At 45.2% G+C, this 15,585-nt stretch overlaps 1 protein-coding gene across 2 annotated transcripts in view; it reads right to left on the minus strand.

Moving 5' to 3' along the window:
- Nucleotides 1-5,063: 5,063 nt before the first annotated feature.
- The window catches only part of LOC133424527 (phosphatidylinositol-3-phosphatase SAC1-B), a 38,920-nt gene continuing 28,398 nt past the window's right edge, over nucleotides 5,064-15,585 (minus strand). For both annotated transcript variants that reach the window (XM_061715204.1, XM_061715198.1), the window contains 4 exons: nucleotides 7,163-7,256; nucleotides 6,969-7,061; nucleotides 6,832-6,889; nucleotides 5,064-5,971 (listed from right to left, as the gene is read on the minus strand). In XM_061715204.1, coding sequence (XP_061571188.1) covers nucleotides 5,835-5,971; nucleotides 6,832-6,889; nucleotides 6,969-7,061; nucleotides 7,163-7,256 — 382 coding nt within the window. In that variant the 3' untranslated portion in view covers nucleotides 5,064-5,834. The remainder of the gene's footprint in view (nucleotides 5,972-6,831; nucleotides 6,890-6,968; nucleotides 7,062-7,162; nucleotides 7,257-15,585) is intronic.

The raw sequence follows: 15,585 nt of genomic DNA on the forward strand, positions 1-15,585 counted from the left end.
CCCCCCGTCCTTGCTGCTCCCCCTTTCCTTGCTTCTCCCCCTGTCCTTGCTGCTCCCCCTTGTCCTTGCTGCTCCCCCACCGTGCTGCTCCCCCTGTCCTTGCTGCTCCCCCCATCCTTGCTGCTCCCCCGTCCTTGCTGCTCCCCCTGTCCTTACTGCTCCCCCTTGTCCTTGCTGCTCCCCCTGTCCTTGCTGCTCCCCCACCGTGCTGCTCCCCCACCGTGCTGCTCCCCCACCGTGCTGCTCCACCACCGTGCTGCTCCCCCTGTCCTTGCTGCTCCCCCCTGTCCTTGCTGCTCCCCTGTCCTTGCTGCTCCCCCTGTTCTTGCTGCTCCCCCTGTCCTTGCTGTTCCCCCACCGTGCTGCTCCCCCTGTCCTTGCTGCTCCCCTCTGTCCTTGCTGCTCCCCCACCGTGCTGCTCCCCCTGTCCTTGCTGCTCCCCCCTGTCCTTGCTAATCCCCCTGTCCTTGCTGCTCCCCCACCGTGCTGCTCCCCCACCGAGCTGCTCCCCCTCTCCTTGCTGTTCCCCCACCATGCTGCTCCCCCTGTTCTTGCTACTCCCCCTGTCCTTGCTGCTCCCCCACCTTGCTACTCCCCCTGTCCTTGCTGCTCCCCCTGTCCTTGCTGCTCCCCCCTGTCCTTGCTGCTCCCCCTGTCCTTGCTGCTCCCCCCTGTCCTTGCTTCTCCCCTTGTCCTTGCTGCTCCCCCCGTCCTTGCTGCTCCCCCCTATCCTTGCTGCTCCCCCTATCCTTGCTGCTCCCCCTGTCCTTGCTGCTCCCTCCGTCCTTCCTGCTCCCCCACCGTGCTGCTCCCCCGGTCCTTGGTGCTCCCCCACCGTGCTGCTCCCCCTGTCCTTGCTGCTCCCCCTGTCCTTGCTGCTCCCCCTGTCCTTGCTGCTCCCCCCTGTCCTTGCTGCTCCCCCTGTCCTTGCTGGTCCCCCACCGTGCTGCTCCCTCCCATCTACCTACCCATCAATTTATCTTTTCGGCCATCCCTCTACCTACATACCTACGTACTCATCGATCTACCTACACATCTGCCCGACTACCTGCCTGCCCAGCCATCCGTCTGTCTCTTCATGCATTCACCTGCATGCCACGCATCCGTCCGTCCACTCCCAACCATTTGCTGATGTCTTACCCTTTTACATCTTCAAATCTGGAATGTCCCATGTTCCTTCTTCTTGATGTGTTCAGGATTGTCAGGTCAGTCCCCACTGCTCTCTTTTGGAGTTCCTCCACCATCCCCCCCACCACCGGTTGTTTAGCCATCACAAGTTTATCAGTCTGGATCCAAATGTCCCACAGGATCTTTGCTACTTTATCCTGTGGATAAAGGCATCTCCTACCTTGTGGAGGCATCTCCCACCTTGACTTTGGACCTTCTAAACTCAGTGCAACCTTCTTGGCTGTTAAAAACACTGTTACTGGTACGGCTAGTGTTTTTGTTTTCACTTCGACATGAAGATTCACTTGAATGTTTGTTGATTTTTGAGTTTTGAGAAATCTGCACTATGTTGAGAATACATAGACAATTTGATGAGAAAAAAAGTGGCAATATTAATGTATAATGTTGGAAAAAATATGAGGCAAGCTCCTTTTTTAAATTGTGCTTCAGTTTAGGATTCAAATATAAGAAAAGCCTGGTGCATCAGCATGACTGTCAATTGACTTAAAAGAAAACATTTTTACTGTGCTGAATGCTGAATGGTTCATTCACACAAATTTACAACAGTAGGCCCATAAATGTAAGACTTACTTCTCATATAACTCCAACTTTATACTCAAATTGATGTGTATTTTTCCCCTCGAAGTTGCTGTTATTTTGTTAACCTGTAACAAGTATTATATGGCTATAATGGCACCTAAGGTGTTTTTATGACTTTATTAACTCTTGACTCTAACTCTATTAACTCTAAGCAACACATTATAAGTTAATAAGCCACTTATAAAGCTATTTCATCCTTAATATCTAATGATTACAACCAGGAGCTGATCAATTATTACCAAATGATGGTAGGAAGAGAGCTGGAATGAATGTGATTGGCTGTAATATCCTTCTAAAAGTCAGTTCATGCAGACACAGTGAAACCTGTACAAGCTGCCATTCTTCCTGTCCACATCTGGAACTTCACATTTCACTGTATCAACACCTTTCTTTTCTCTTTTGTGTATGTTTGCAGGCCAGAGTTTCAGGAGCTGCGTGCTGACCTGCAGCCCCCCTCTGATCATCCCACTGCTGCTTCCACCTGTCTGTGTAGATGTCTGCTATATGCTTGCTGACATCCTGACCTGCCCCCCCTCTGACCAGCTCAGTGTCTGCTGTACATCTGTTTATAAAGTCATCCCTGTAGTCGCACCAGTTAGCCATTGTGTCTGTGTCTCTCCTTTCTCTGTTATTTACTTTCTCTTTTCCTGCTCTGCCCAGCTGGTCTTCAGCAGGACCTTATGATCCAGGTCCTGGTCCAGCCCCCCCTTATGATCCAGGTCCTGGTCCAGGTTTCTTCCCCCCTTATGATCCAGGTCCAGGTCCTGGTCCAGGTTTCTACCCTCTTATGATCCAGGTCCTGGTCCAGGTTTCTCCTTATGATCCAGGTCCTGGTCCAGGTTTCTACCCCCTTATGATCCAGGTCCTGGTCCAGGTTTCTCCCCCCCTTATGATCCAGGTCCTGGTCCAGGTTTCTACCCCCCTTATGATCCAGGTCCTGGTCCAGGTTTCTACCCCCTTATGATCCAGGTTTCTCCCCCCCTTATGATCCAGGTCCTGGTCCAGGTTTCTTCCCTCCTAAAGGGGAGTTTTTCTTGCCACTGTTTGGTTTAAGGCTTTTCTCCCACTAGGGGAGTTTTTACCTGCCATTGTTTATGTAATAATCCCTTGGGGGTTTATGTCCTGGGTCTCTGGAAAGACCCTAGAGACAACTTCTGTTGTAATAGATGCTATAATAATAAAATTGAATTGAAAATGGAACCTTCATCCTTGTCAGAGCGTGTAACAGAATGACATCTGCAGGATTCCTCAGGACTTCCACACTCAACCTGACCTGTGAAACCTCGGTTTACATGTGACTGACGCTCCCAGACACATACAGCAGAAATGTCACGTCAGAAATGATTTGATAGGTGTAAGAATTTGGATTTGATGTGGGTAAGTGTGAGAAAGTGAGCAACCCCTCCCCTTCTCACCATCACCGGACTTTTTCTTAATGTGTGTGTCAGAGTGGAGGATTGGGCGTGGTCTGCGGGGGAGCAGCACACAGGTGTGCCTGGTTCTGCTGACTGTGGCACACCTGTGTCCAATCAACCTCTCCACCGTGCCTGGGTTTATAAACAGCAGCTGCATACCAGAAGGGGGGTCTGCTGAATGAAGGAAGCTTGTTGAGAGGCTATGCCCCATTGTGCCCTTTTTTTTTTTTTTTTAAAGGAGCTTGAGGCCGGATTGTGGCAGGATTTATGAAAAAAATCCGTATACATTTTAAGTTTTCTAGTAATAATGTCAGATGAAGCGTTCCAAACCCAAAAGAATGATCCTCTAGTGTATCTCTCCTTTGCCTTGAACAGGCTGTGTGCTGCAAAATGTGCTGCAATTCGGTCCCGAATTTCCCGCGCTGGGCTGCGGATGTGACGTCACATGACGCTGCATGTGCGTTCTCCCCGTTCTCCCGTGCCGGCTTCACTGTTGGCTGCAGTACCCCCAACGGCCGTCGTGGTGAAGGGTGGCGCTAGAGAGTCTCATTTCTTAAAAGGAGCCTCAAGCTCCTTTAAGGAATACTGATTTTGCCCTCTGCCTGTATGTGTTCTTTTAACATAAAATAAAAAGCCTTATTTTTTTGGCATTCTACGCTCTGCAAGGTTTTACACCTCATCACCCAGGTCCAGTTTTGCCTTGTCCCCTTGTACGTGGGGAGGCCGCTCTGGTTCCTCACAGTAAGCGATGCTGAGAGATTCAAATGATTATAAAGTATTTGCACTTGCTGACTATTTGGAGAAAGCGTGGGGTAGGCGAAGAAAAGTTAACATATGTAAAAATATCCATTCTGATTTTTGATTTATTTATTTTGTTTTTCCGGTGTACATTGTGCAGCTCCCAATTAAGTTTGTGTGATTTCATTCATTCATTCATTCAGTCATTCATTCATTCATTCATTCATTCATTCATACATACAGCAGAACCTTTTACAGACTGGTCGAGAGTAAATGCATGTTTTAGAAAACTAAGGCCCAGCGACACACTTTTTCTGTAGTTGACCTGAAACAGTTAGTTTGTACTGTTTGAACCGCATCTTCATCTTGAAATGAGAATATTGAAACCAACTCTGTTTCACCATAATTTCTTTACATTTGTAAATATTAAAAGACAGATGTGCTGTCACATCAGCTGTTCTGAAGCTGTTCCCAGGAAATCGGTCCCACAATGTTCCTCTGAAATCAGACAACGGTGTCTGAATGTAGATAAAGCGTGTGTGGACAGCAGCGGACCCCTGCAAGAACCAAGCAGGACCCAAAAGAACCCAGCAGGACCCAGACCTTCCATTGAGGTTTCACTCAGGGACGGATGTGGTGCAGAGCTCTGCCTCCCTTGGCGCTTTTCCACTAGTACTTACTCAGCGCGACTCGACTCGCCTTGCCCTCGTTTCTTTTCAACACCCAGATCAGCAGTAGGAGGTTGGAGAAGCTGCTGTATTGACGTATTTGATTGTGTATCTAAATGAAGAAGACAACAACACTAGAGATGTAGAACCTGGAGGAGATGATAGATGTGCTGCTGGGTCTGTGTGGCTTGTGTTCAATACCAAGTTAAAAAATGCAGTGCAAAAACTCAAAATCTTAACAAGAATATTTGTCTTATTTCTTAGTCAAAAAAAATCTCATTACACTTAAAACAAGACTCATCACTGGAAAAAACAACAATTTTCACCTGTTTCAAGTAGATTTTCACTTGAAATAAGTAGAAAAATCTGCCAGTAGAACAAGATTTTTTTGCTTGTAATAAGAAGATTAATCTTGTCCCACTGGCAGATTTTTCTACTTATTTCAAGTGAAAATTTACTTGAAAACAGGTGAAAATTGTCAAATAAGTTATTTTTCTGGTAATGACTCTTGTTTTAAGTGTAATGAGATTTTTTGACTAAAAATGACACATTTTAACTAGAAATAAGACAAATATTCCTGGTATGATTTTGAGTTTTTGCAGTGTGAGAGTGAGAGAAGCTTCAAGTGGCGACGCTTTTTAATTTTTAGTTTGTCTCCGCGCTGCTGAAAAGTCAGCTGGAGCCGTGAGCAGCTATGAAGAGACAGAGCTCCTGGTAGATCTGGTCGTTCCTTATCTCCGTCTAGATCCCTTTTTAATTCTCTCCTCAGCACCAGGTTTATGAACATCTGCACCTCAGAGTTGGATCATGAAACAGACTTTTGCTGCCGTTGCTGGTTGAATAAAATGAACAAGAATCCGTCAGAGTCTCTTTCTCTGATTTCCTCCTCCTGACTCAGACGTCTGACTCCAACCCCCCGACCAATCGGTGTCCTGTAGTGTGATGATGTCAGATACAGCCCACTCAGCAGCTTAGAACCTCGGCAGAATAGATACAGAAAAGTATCTACTCGGCACGTTAGACCCCTAGTGGAAAAGCTCAAAACTGGGGCGAGTCGAGTCGGGCTGAGTAAGTTCTAGTGGAAAAGCGTCACCTGTCACAGACACGGGTGCAGAGCTCTGCCCGTGCGTCAGTAAAGGCTCAGGTTGTGTGCACGCTGAGGCCGGCGGGGCAGCGAGGACCAGCTGGAGGTGGAGGTGGGTGTCCAGCCGCCCCCGGGGCCCGGCTGCTCTCCACACACACACGTTCAGTCCAGCTTCTCCTTCTGCACCAGTCTGGGAGCGTCCACGAAGTCTCGTCCGTTGAAAAGGATGAGTCCTCCAGTCACGGCGCTGGCGCTGCCCCAGAACAGAACGTACGGCAGAGTCTCCGTCCACGTGTCGCCTGCCAACACACACACACATTTCAGTTTTCACCATAAAACATTTTCACACATTTTAGTCACAACATTTTTCAGCAAATTAATATTTTTCATTAACTCCATCAAACTAATGTGTTTTTAAATGATTTTTTTTTTGGGGGGGGGTTAAATGCAGTTAAATGCAGCCTTCTGTAAGCTTTAAATATCCACTGGGCTTACATCAAATACATCAAAACACAACAATAAAAAACACTTTTCTGAACTTATCAATATGACTCTGTCATTCACAGGATAAGTAACATGGATCACTGCAAAAACTCACAATCTTAACAAGAATATTTGTCTTATTTCTAGTTAAAAATGTCTCATTTTATTAAAAAAAAATCTCATTACACTTAAAACAAAACTCATCACTGGAAAAAAAAAAAAACTTTTTCGCCTATGGTGACGTCACCATAGGCGCAGATTCTGAACGGCACACTGGAAGTGCCCCGGGCGGGGTGTACAGACCCTGCAGAATTCGGTTGCTTTTCATTGTGTTTGTGTTGGCAGGGTGAGGGGAGACCACTTTATATATGTTAAAACAAGAAAAAACGTGTTTTTCATAATAGGTCCCCTTTAAGATTAGGATTCCCAGAATATTCTAATTTTTTGAGATAGGATATTTGAGTTTTCTTAAGCTGTAAACCATGATCAGCAATATTAAAATAATAAAAGGCTTGCAATATTTCAGTTGATTTGTAATGAATCCAGAATGTATGACGTTTTTGCATTACAGAAAATAAAGGACTTTATCACAATATTCTAATTTTCTGAGACAGTCCTGTATGTATCTGTGCTTTTAAACAGGTCTTAAATGTATGTTAAATGTAGTAGTTCTTACCAGCCATGAGCAGGCAAATGATGCACATGGAGAAAGCTACAACCATAACGATAGGCAACTGGGAAGGAGGAGACCAGAATCATGATGATTGCCTTGGAAAACAAATGCAGCTGTTTGTGTCTTTGACATTTTCTCACAGTGAAAAACTTCCAGTCCTTGGGGTCCTGCAGCGGGGTGCTCAAGTCAGCTTCGTCCACAGCGTAGTTCCCCAAGAACAGATCGATGGAGTCCTGCATGGAGACGGAGCAACTGAGCGCTTCCAGCTTTCTACCACAATGCTGTCTGCAGTTCAGTAATCATGGATGCAGGATAAGGACCAGTACACACTCACCTGTCGAAAGCCATCGGAGAAGTTGTTCTTGTAATACCGGATCATGGAGTTCCAGCCATCCATAAGCAGTCCCACGTACGTTCTCTTTCCTGTCCTAAAAACAGCAGCAGTTGCACTCAAGACTCAGGACATGCAGCCCTGCAGAGAAGCTGGGGAGTTTTCTAAAACACAACTGAACATCTGTGAAGTTTTTGTTCACCTTAATTTAAAAAAATCCAGCTACAAATGAAATGATTGTCACTCAGCAGCCTCTCGTCCATCCTTCTTCTACAATCTCTTCATCCTGTCCAGGGTCACAGAGGGTGGAAATGACCCCAGCTCACTTCTCCAGTTGGGTTAGAACTAGAGATGCCCCGATACCGATACTGGTATCTGGGCCGATGCTGCTCTCATATACTCGTACTCGCAAAAACTCTCCGATACCACACACCGATACTTCATTGTTGTTGTAGTTACTGGTTAGTGACTCTAGGGGGAAATGTTGAGCTGCAGTCAGCGTGGTGATGAGAAGAGAGTGATACATGAGTGAGAAGAGAGTGATACATGAGTGAGACTGGCAGCTCCGTTTCAGACAAGATAGCAACAATTAATGCAGCGGGACGTCAGTAGTGTGGACATAGTTCAAAATAAGGGACGACAGAAGCAAGGCAGACTGAAGCTACTGCTGCTAAGGTGTCAAGAGGAGGAAAGGAGAATACGTGGTTTAATACCAGCAACTTGATAAAACATCTCCAGACGCATCATAAAGCTGAGTATACAGAGTTTACTAATGTTTCTGCAAGAACACAACAGCAACATTAGCTCAGGTTCTGCAGAAGAGACAGACAATGACAAGAGACAAGTTAAAATACTGGAGGCTCTAACCCGTTATAAAGCGCTGGATAAGCAGCCACTGAAGTTGGAGAAGACGGAGGATTTCACCGTCTTCTCGACGCACTCGAGCCAAGATATGATGTTTCATTGATAAGTTATATGTTAGATATTTTCTTAAATGTGAAGACAGTGCCAGGGTGGGGACTTTTTATTTACACAGAAAAATTATTTTTTGTTTAAAATAGTTATTCTACTCATTTTATTTTTTTTTATTGAATTTATTTGTTGCAAATAAAACCTGTTTTCCAATTCATTGCATCTTTCATTGCATTTTTAGCCTAGTTATTTTTGTGGTAAAAGTATCGTATCGGTACTCAGTATCGGCAAGTACACAAATTAAAATACTCGTACTCGGTGTGAAAAAAATGGTATCGGGGCATCCCTTGTTAGAACCAGAGATTAGTAGAACATGCATGACTCTTGACTGGTCATGGGTCCTGTGGCCGCGTCCACACATCCCATCCTGCTTGTGATCCGCTACTTAAAGGAGCCGTCTGTATGAAATGTCCAAAACTGGTACTGCAGTCACTTTCAAAATATTGTTGAGCGGCGTGTACCCTCCCCCTCCTCCCCCCGACCAGAGGTTTCCAGGTAGGCTGCAGAATGCAGCAGGAACGTAGGCTGCCATGGCTGCCATAATTAGAGCCGAGCTGGCAACCCGGATGCCGAAACAATACTGACTTGGTGATTGGGAGATAGGTGGAGGGTGGAGCTTCAGAAACAATACTGACTTGGTGATTGGGAGATAGGTGGAGGGTGGAGCTTCAGAAACAATACTGACTTGGTGATTGGGAGATAGGTGGAGGGTGGAGCTTCAGGCCAAAACAAAAAATGACAACATAAACATCAGTTGAGGGCTGCAACTCCTCTTTTTAAACTGGAATATCCTGGCTTGAGTGCTGTTGTCAGTGACATAAGTATTTGAAATGAACATGATTTTTAAATGTCTGTTGACATATCGGGGTCATTTTATGATTCGTTTTATTATTGCTCTTACATACAGCTCCTTTAAGTCGTGTAAGAGTAACGAATGGCAGGAGCATGCAACATTTTCCTTTTCAGAGCGTAACAGGTCCACCAGGATGCTGTGAGACACGGCACCACCACAAGAATGTGGTGTATTTAAGAGGCTAATTGGGAACCTTAAAACTATACAGTACTACAAGTACTGCATGTACTTTGCCTTGTTTAAAAGGAAAGCCAAAATAGAAAGGTACAGGAGCTAATACAAGGACTCTTCAAATGAACCAAATATAATACACCTACACCTTTAGGAGGCCGACTACGGATGAGTGAGAGGCCGGAGGGACACGGACCATCTCCTCAGCTTTAAACGCTCGGCAGAGCGAGCAACGGAGAGTTAGACAGAAAATCCACAACGAGAAGATACCGCTGGATGATTCCTGTGTCCCGGGACGGATCATCACTTGGGTTCTTTCTTCTTTTCATTAAGAATATACAGGACTGTCTCAGAAAATTAGAATATTGTGATAAAGTTCTTTATTTTGTCTGGCCTTTGGGGCTTGCTGATTGGGTAACGTATTGCGTCACGCATCGCGTCACTTCCTGGTGTTGCGGTCTGTGCTGCTGCCGTCTCACGGCGTTTGCAGGCTCAGATCTCTCCCGACTTTTTATCTAAAACTTAGACTGTTTTCTGGTAAAATAGCACTATATCTGGTACATTACTGTCTTTATTTCAACACTCGCTCATTTTCTCTTCCGTAACTTTCACTGTCACCAATCACCGATACATTTTCTGTCCGTTAGCCTCCGTTAGCATCTTAGCATGGCCGCTCCGGCTCCCACCGCTTCACCTCTTTCCTGCTCAGTGTGTGAAATGTTTAGTTATTCCTCTGCCTCCTTTAGTGAAGACGGTAAGTGCTTAAAGTGTAGCTTATTTGCAGGGCTGGAGGCGAGGCTCAGTCAGTTAGAGGTCCGGTTTGGCCAACTAAACCATAGTCCGAGAGCCTCCTCAGCTAACCAGGCTAAGCTAGCGGCGGACCGGCCCGTAGCAGCTGAGCGTAACCGCTCCCCTGCAGCTCCCGAGCAGCCGGCCAGGCAGGGCAGCTGGGTGACGGTTCGGAGGAAGGGTAGTCTTAAAGGGCTCACGGAACACCACCCGCTTCATGTGTCTAACCGTTTTTCCCCACTCAGCGACACATCTGTTGAGAAACAGACCCTGGTGATTGGAGACTCTATTGTGAGACATGTGAAGCCGACTCCAGAGACCTTAGTTAGGTGTATCCCGGGGGCCAGAGCGGGTGACATAGAAGCAAATTTGAAGCTACTGGCAAAGGGTAATCGTAAATATGGTAAAGTTATCATCAATGTCGGAGCTAATGACTCCCGTCTTCGCCAGTCGGAAGTAACCAGAATGAATATTGTCTCGGTGTGTAACTTCGCCAAGACCATGTCGGACTCTGTAGGTTTTTCTGGCCCCCTCCCCAATCTGACCAGCGATGACATGTTTAGTCGCATGCTCTCGCTCCGCCGCTGGTTGTCTCAGTGGTGTTCAGAAAACGACGTGGACTTTATTGACAACTGGGAGACATTCTGGGGAAAGCCCGGTCTGATTAGAAGGGACGGCATTCATCCCACCCGGGATGGTGCAGCTCTTATGTCTAGAAATCTGGCCAATGTTATTAGACACTCCCCCTGACAATGCAGGGTCCAGGCCAGGATGCAGAGCTGTAGTTTAACAGGGCTGGAGGCGAGGCTTAGTCAGTTAGAGGTGCCTAGCAAAATAGAAGTGGTTGCAGTTCCCCGCCCTCCAAAAGTTCACCAGGTGCAGCGTTATAGAGGCGTTAACCAAGATAACCTTGTAAAAATTAAAACCAATGTACATTTGGTACCAATTACAGACCTAAAAATTAGATGCGGACTACTAAATATACGATCATTAAGCTCTAAGTCTCTGTTAGTAAATGATATAATTACAGAGAGCAGGAGTGATATTTTCTGCTTAACAGAAACATGGTTACAGGAGGAAGAGTATGTTAGTTTGAATGAATCAACTCCGCCCGGCTACTTTAATCATCACATTCCTAGAAGCACGGGCCGAGGCGGAGGAGTCGCAGCAATTTATAACTCCGGTCTCGAAACAAAAATTGAACCTAAGTGCAACTATAATACATTTGAAAGCCTCATGCTTGGTCTGAAATTTCCGAGCCGGAAATCAGAGAAGCCAGTTGTGTTAGTGGTAGTGTACCGGCCCCCTGCTGGTGCGTATCTGGAGTTTTTGTCTGAATTTTCAGATTTCCTTTCTGGATTATTGATCAGCACAGATAAATTCATCATAGTGGGTGATTTTAACATTCATATGGATGTTGAAAGCGATAATCTTAAATTAGCCTTCGATTCTCTTCTAGAATCAATGGGTATCTCACAAAAAGTGGATAAACCGACGCACTGTTTTAATCATACTCTCGATCTCGTTCTCACCTACGGTGTTGAAACTGATGGTCTGTTGGTGTCACCTGTAAACTCCCTTTTATCCGACCATTACTTAATAACGTTTGAATTTAATTTTGTTGATGTTGAAGTGCAAAATAGGAGGTATTATTTTAGCAGATGTTTGTCTGATGAAGTTATTGTTAAATTTAGGGAGGCCATTGCTTATCTTACGACAGTGCGAAATAGTGATGTAGTCGAGGCCAGTGACCTGGGTTCTACCTCTGCAGATGTTGATTTCCTTGCTAGTAACACTGCTGATTTGTTGCATTCAGCTTTAGATGAAGTTGCTCCTTTGAAAAGGAGGGTTTCTAGCCACAGGAGCTTAACTCCCTGGTATAATTCAGATATCCGCATGTTGAAACAAAACGTGCGTAAAATGGAAAGGAAGTGGTACTCTTGTAGGTCTGTAGACTCTCATCGTGAATGGAAAGATATTCTAATAGTATATAAAAAAGCCATTCGCAAAGCCAGAACAGCTTATTATTCAACGTTGATAGAGGATAACAAAAGTAACCCACGTTTTCTGTTCAGCACTGTAGCCAGGCTGACAAAGAGTCACAACTCTGTTGAGCCGTGCATTCCTGCAGCTCTCAGTAGTGAGGACTTTATGGGCTTCTTCAACAGTAAAATCGCGAGAATTAGAGAAGAAATCAACCAGCCGGTTGTAGGTGTTTCTTCAGCTTTAGCGACTTCCCTAGACTCTGACTTGTCTCTAGACTGTTTTGATCCTGTAGACCTCCCTCAGCTGACTTCACTCGTTAATAGAGCTAAGTCAACCACATGTATGTTAGACCCCATCCCGACTCGACTATTCAAACATATTTTTTCTCTTATTGGTACGACAATACTGGACCAAATTAACTTATCCCTAAGTTTAGGATATGTACCACAGGTTTTCAAAGTCGCAGTAATTAAACCTTTACTTAAAAAACCTTCTCTTGACCCAGACACCTTAGCTAATTATAGACCAATTTCCAACCTTCCATTTGTGTCTAAAATTCTGGAAAAGGCAGTTTCAAGCCAGTTATGTGACTATTTGTATAGAAATGATCTGTTTGAAGTCTTTCAGTCAGGGTTCAGAATCCATCATAGCACAGAGACAGCACTTGTTCGAGTCACGAATGACCTCCTTATGGCCTCAGATAAGGGATTAGTGTCCATACTGGTTCTACTGGACCTCAGTGCTGCTTTTGACACTATAGATCATGGCATTTTACTGCACAGGTTAGAGCATGTTGTTGGGATTAAAGGGACAGCTCTATGTTGGTTTAAATCATACCTATCTGACAGGTTCCAGTTTGTTCATGTACATGAGGTTTCTTCAGAACAGTCAAGGGTCTGTTATGGTGTTCCGCAGGGTTCAGTGCTAGGGCCAATCTTGTTCAGTTTATACATGCAGCCGTTGGGAAGTATAATCCAGAATCACGGCATACAATTTCATTGTTATGCTGATGATACGCAGCTCTATTTGTCTATGAAGCCGGATGAAACAGAACCGTTAGTTAAACTTCAGGCATGTCTTAGGGACATCAAGGACTGGATGTCCAGAAATTTCCTGCTTCTAAATTCAGATAAAACAGAGGTTATCATTCTTGGTCCAGAGCATCTTAGGAAGGGATTAGATGGTGTTGCGATGGCTTCCAGTGCAACTGTGAGAAATCTTGGTGTTATTTTCGATCAGGATTTGTCGTTTAAACCATATGTCAATCAGGTTTGTAAAATAGCCTTTTTCCATCTCCGTAATATTGCAAAGATTAGGAAAATCCTCTCACAGAGTGATGCAGAAAAACTAGTTCATGCGTTTGTATCTTCTAGACTAGATTACTGTAATGTGTTGTTAGCAGGATGTCCAAGTAATTTGCTGAATAGGCTCCAGCTGATCCAAAATGCAGCAGCACGAGTACTGACAGGAATTAGCAGGAGAGACCACGTCTCTCCAGTGTTAGCGTCGCTCCATTGGTTACCCGTAAAATTCAGAATCCAATTTAAAATTTTATTACTTGCGTATAAAGCCCAAAACGGCTTAGCTCCGCATTATTTGCAAGACCTGATAGTGCCTTATGTTCCTGTCAGAGCTCTCCGTTCTCAGAGTGCAGGTTTACTCGTAGTTCCTAGAGTATCTAAATGTAGATTTGGAGGGCGGGCGTTCTGCTATCAGGCGCCACTACTATGGAACCAACTTCCAATCTGGGTTAAGGGGGCTGACACCACCTCCACCTTTAAAACTAAACTTAAAACATTTCTGTTTAGTAAAGCCTATAGTTAGTGTTTAGTAAACCTCTAGCTGGTGTTGGTAAATCTCTAGGTAGTGTAAACTTTAGTGTGTCAGAGTCGCTCCTGTGGTTTCTTGTGCTGGCCCCCCCTTCTCCTCCCTTTTCTCTCTTTTGTCCATGTTGCAGCATCCTTTGCCGGACACCGGAACCTGCAGTGTGGGAGTGAGGGGGGCAGGGTAACGGCCCCTTTTGGGCGGGGGAGAATGTTCGTCCCTCAAGACTCCTCTCCCTGGCCCTGCCCCTTCTCAACCTTTCCCCGACCCTGCACCCCAACCTGGGACTTGATGATTGGGCCGGAGCTTCGGGAGCTGCGTGCTGGCCTGCGGTCCCCACCCCTGGTCATCCCGTTGCTGGCCCCCCCTTCTCCTCCCTTTTCTCTCTTTTGTCCTGCAGGTGGCCGTGGGTGGCTTGTAGCTTGCATTACGGAGCACAAGTCTTTTCCTGACCCTGCACCCCAACCTGGGACTTGCTGATTGGGCCGGAGCTTCGGGAGCTGTGTGCTGGCCTGCGGTCCCCACCCCCGGTCATCCCGTTGCTGCTTCCACCTGCCTGCTGTGCTGTTGCCGTCCCTGACCCACCAGTCTGGCCCTCGGCAGGAGGGTCCCCCCTGATGAGCCTGGTCCTGCTCAAGGTTTCTTCCCTCCTAAAGGGGAGTTTTTCCTTGCCACTGTTTGGCTTAAGGTTTTTCTCCCACTAGGGGAGTTTTTACCTGCCATTGTTTATGTAATAACTGCTCGGGGGTCATGTTCTGGGTATGGGTCTCTGTAAAGCGTCTAGAGACAACTCTGTTGTATTAGACGCTATATAAATAAAATTGAATTGAATTGAATTTATTTTCTGTAATGCAATTAAAAAAACAAAAATGTCATACATTCTGGATTCATTACAAATCAACTGAAATATTGCAAGCCTTTTATTATTTTAATATTGCTGATATATGGTTTACAGTTTAAGATTAAGATTCCCAGAATATTCTAATTTTTTGAGATAGGATATTTGAGTTTTCTTAAGCTGTAAACCATGATCAGCAATATTAAAATAATAAAAAGCTTGCAATATTTCAGTTGATTTGTAATGAATCCAGAATGTATGACATATTTACATTACAGAAAATAAAGAACTTTATCACAATATTCTAATTTTCTGAGACAGTCCTGTATTACTACTGGGCTGGAACTGATCTGGTGAAATCAATCCTTTTTTTCCTTCCTTTTTCCAATGTAAAGAATTGCCATGAACAGTTTTGACTGGACTATTTAAGTTGATAAATAAGGGATATTTATTTATATACAGTGTATCTTTTATGCTGGTTTGGGGTTAAGTCGGGGAAGATGTCATTCAGTGCGAGACAATATAAACGATAAAACAATCAGCAGGAGGTTGATGAGAGCTTTATTTATTAACAGACACCAAACTATACCGAGTAAAGCCTGAATTATGGTTGCCGTGACGCCATCATTCGTGAACCCTTCGGACTTCTCCGTCACTCAATTTCAACGCGGTGCAGTACCCCCCCCAGAGCACTAGTTGATACTTTGTTTAGCTTCCGGTTTTTCCGGTCACAGTGAATCAAAGAGATAAGGACAATGTGCAAAAAAACAACAACAACAACAACAAAAAATCACACACACACACGAAGAAAAGAGCACTGAAAGTTCATTACTGCTTCACGAACCGGAACTGGAAATGCGTTGCTACCAAGCAATCCAATCACAGCCCTCTCGGTCTGCGTTGCGTCGTAGTTACATGTTTTGGGAGGTGCAAGTCAGGCTACGGCGTAGCTACGGAGAGACTCCCGCGTAGCCGTGTACCCTACGGTACACG

Source organism: Cololabis saira, chromosome 3, assembly GCF_033807715.1.
Source record: "Cololabis saira isolate AMF1-May2022 chromosome 3, fColSai1.1, whole genome shotgun sequence".
Classification (NCBI taxonomy): Eukaryota; Metazoa; Chordata; class Actinopteri; order Beloniformes; family Belonidae; genus Cololabis; species Cololabis saira.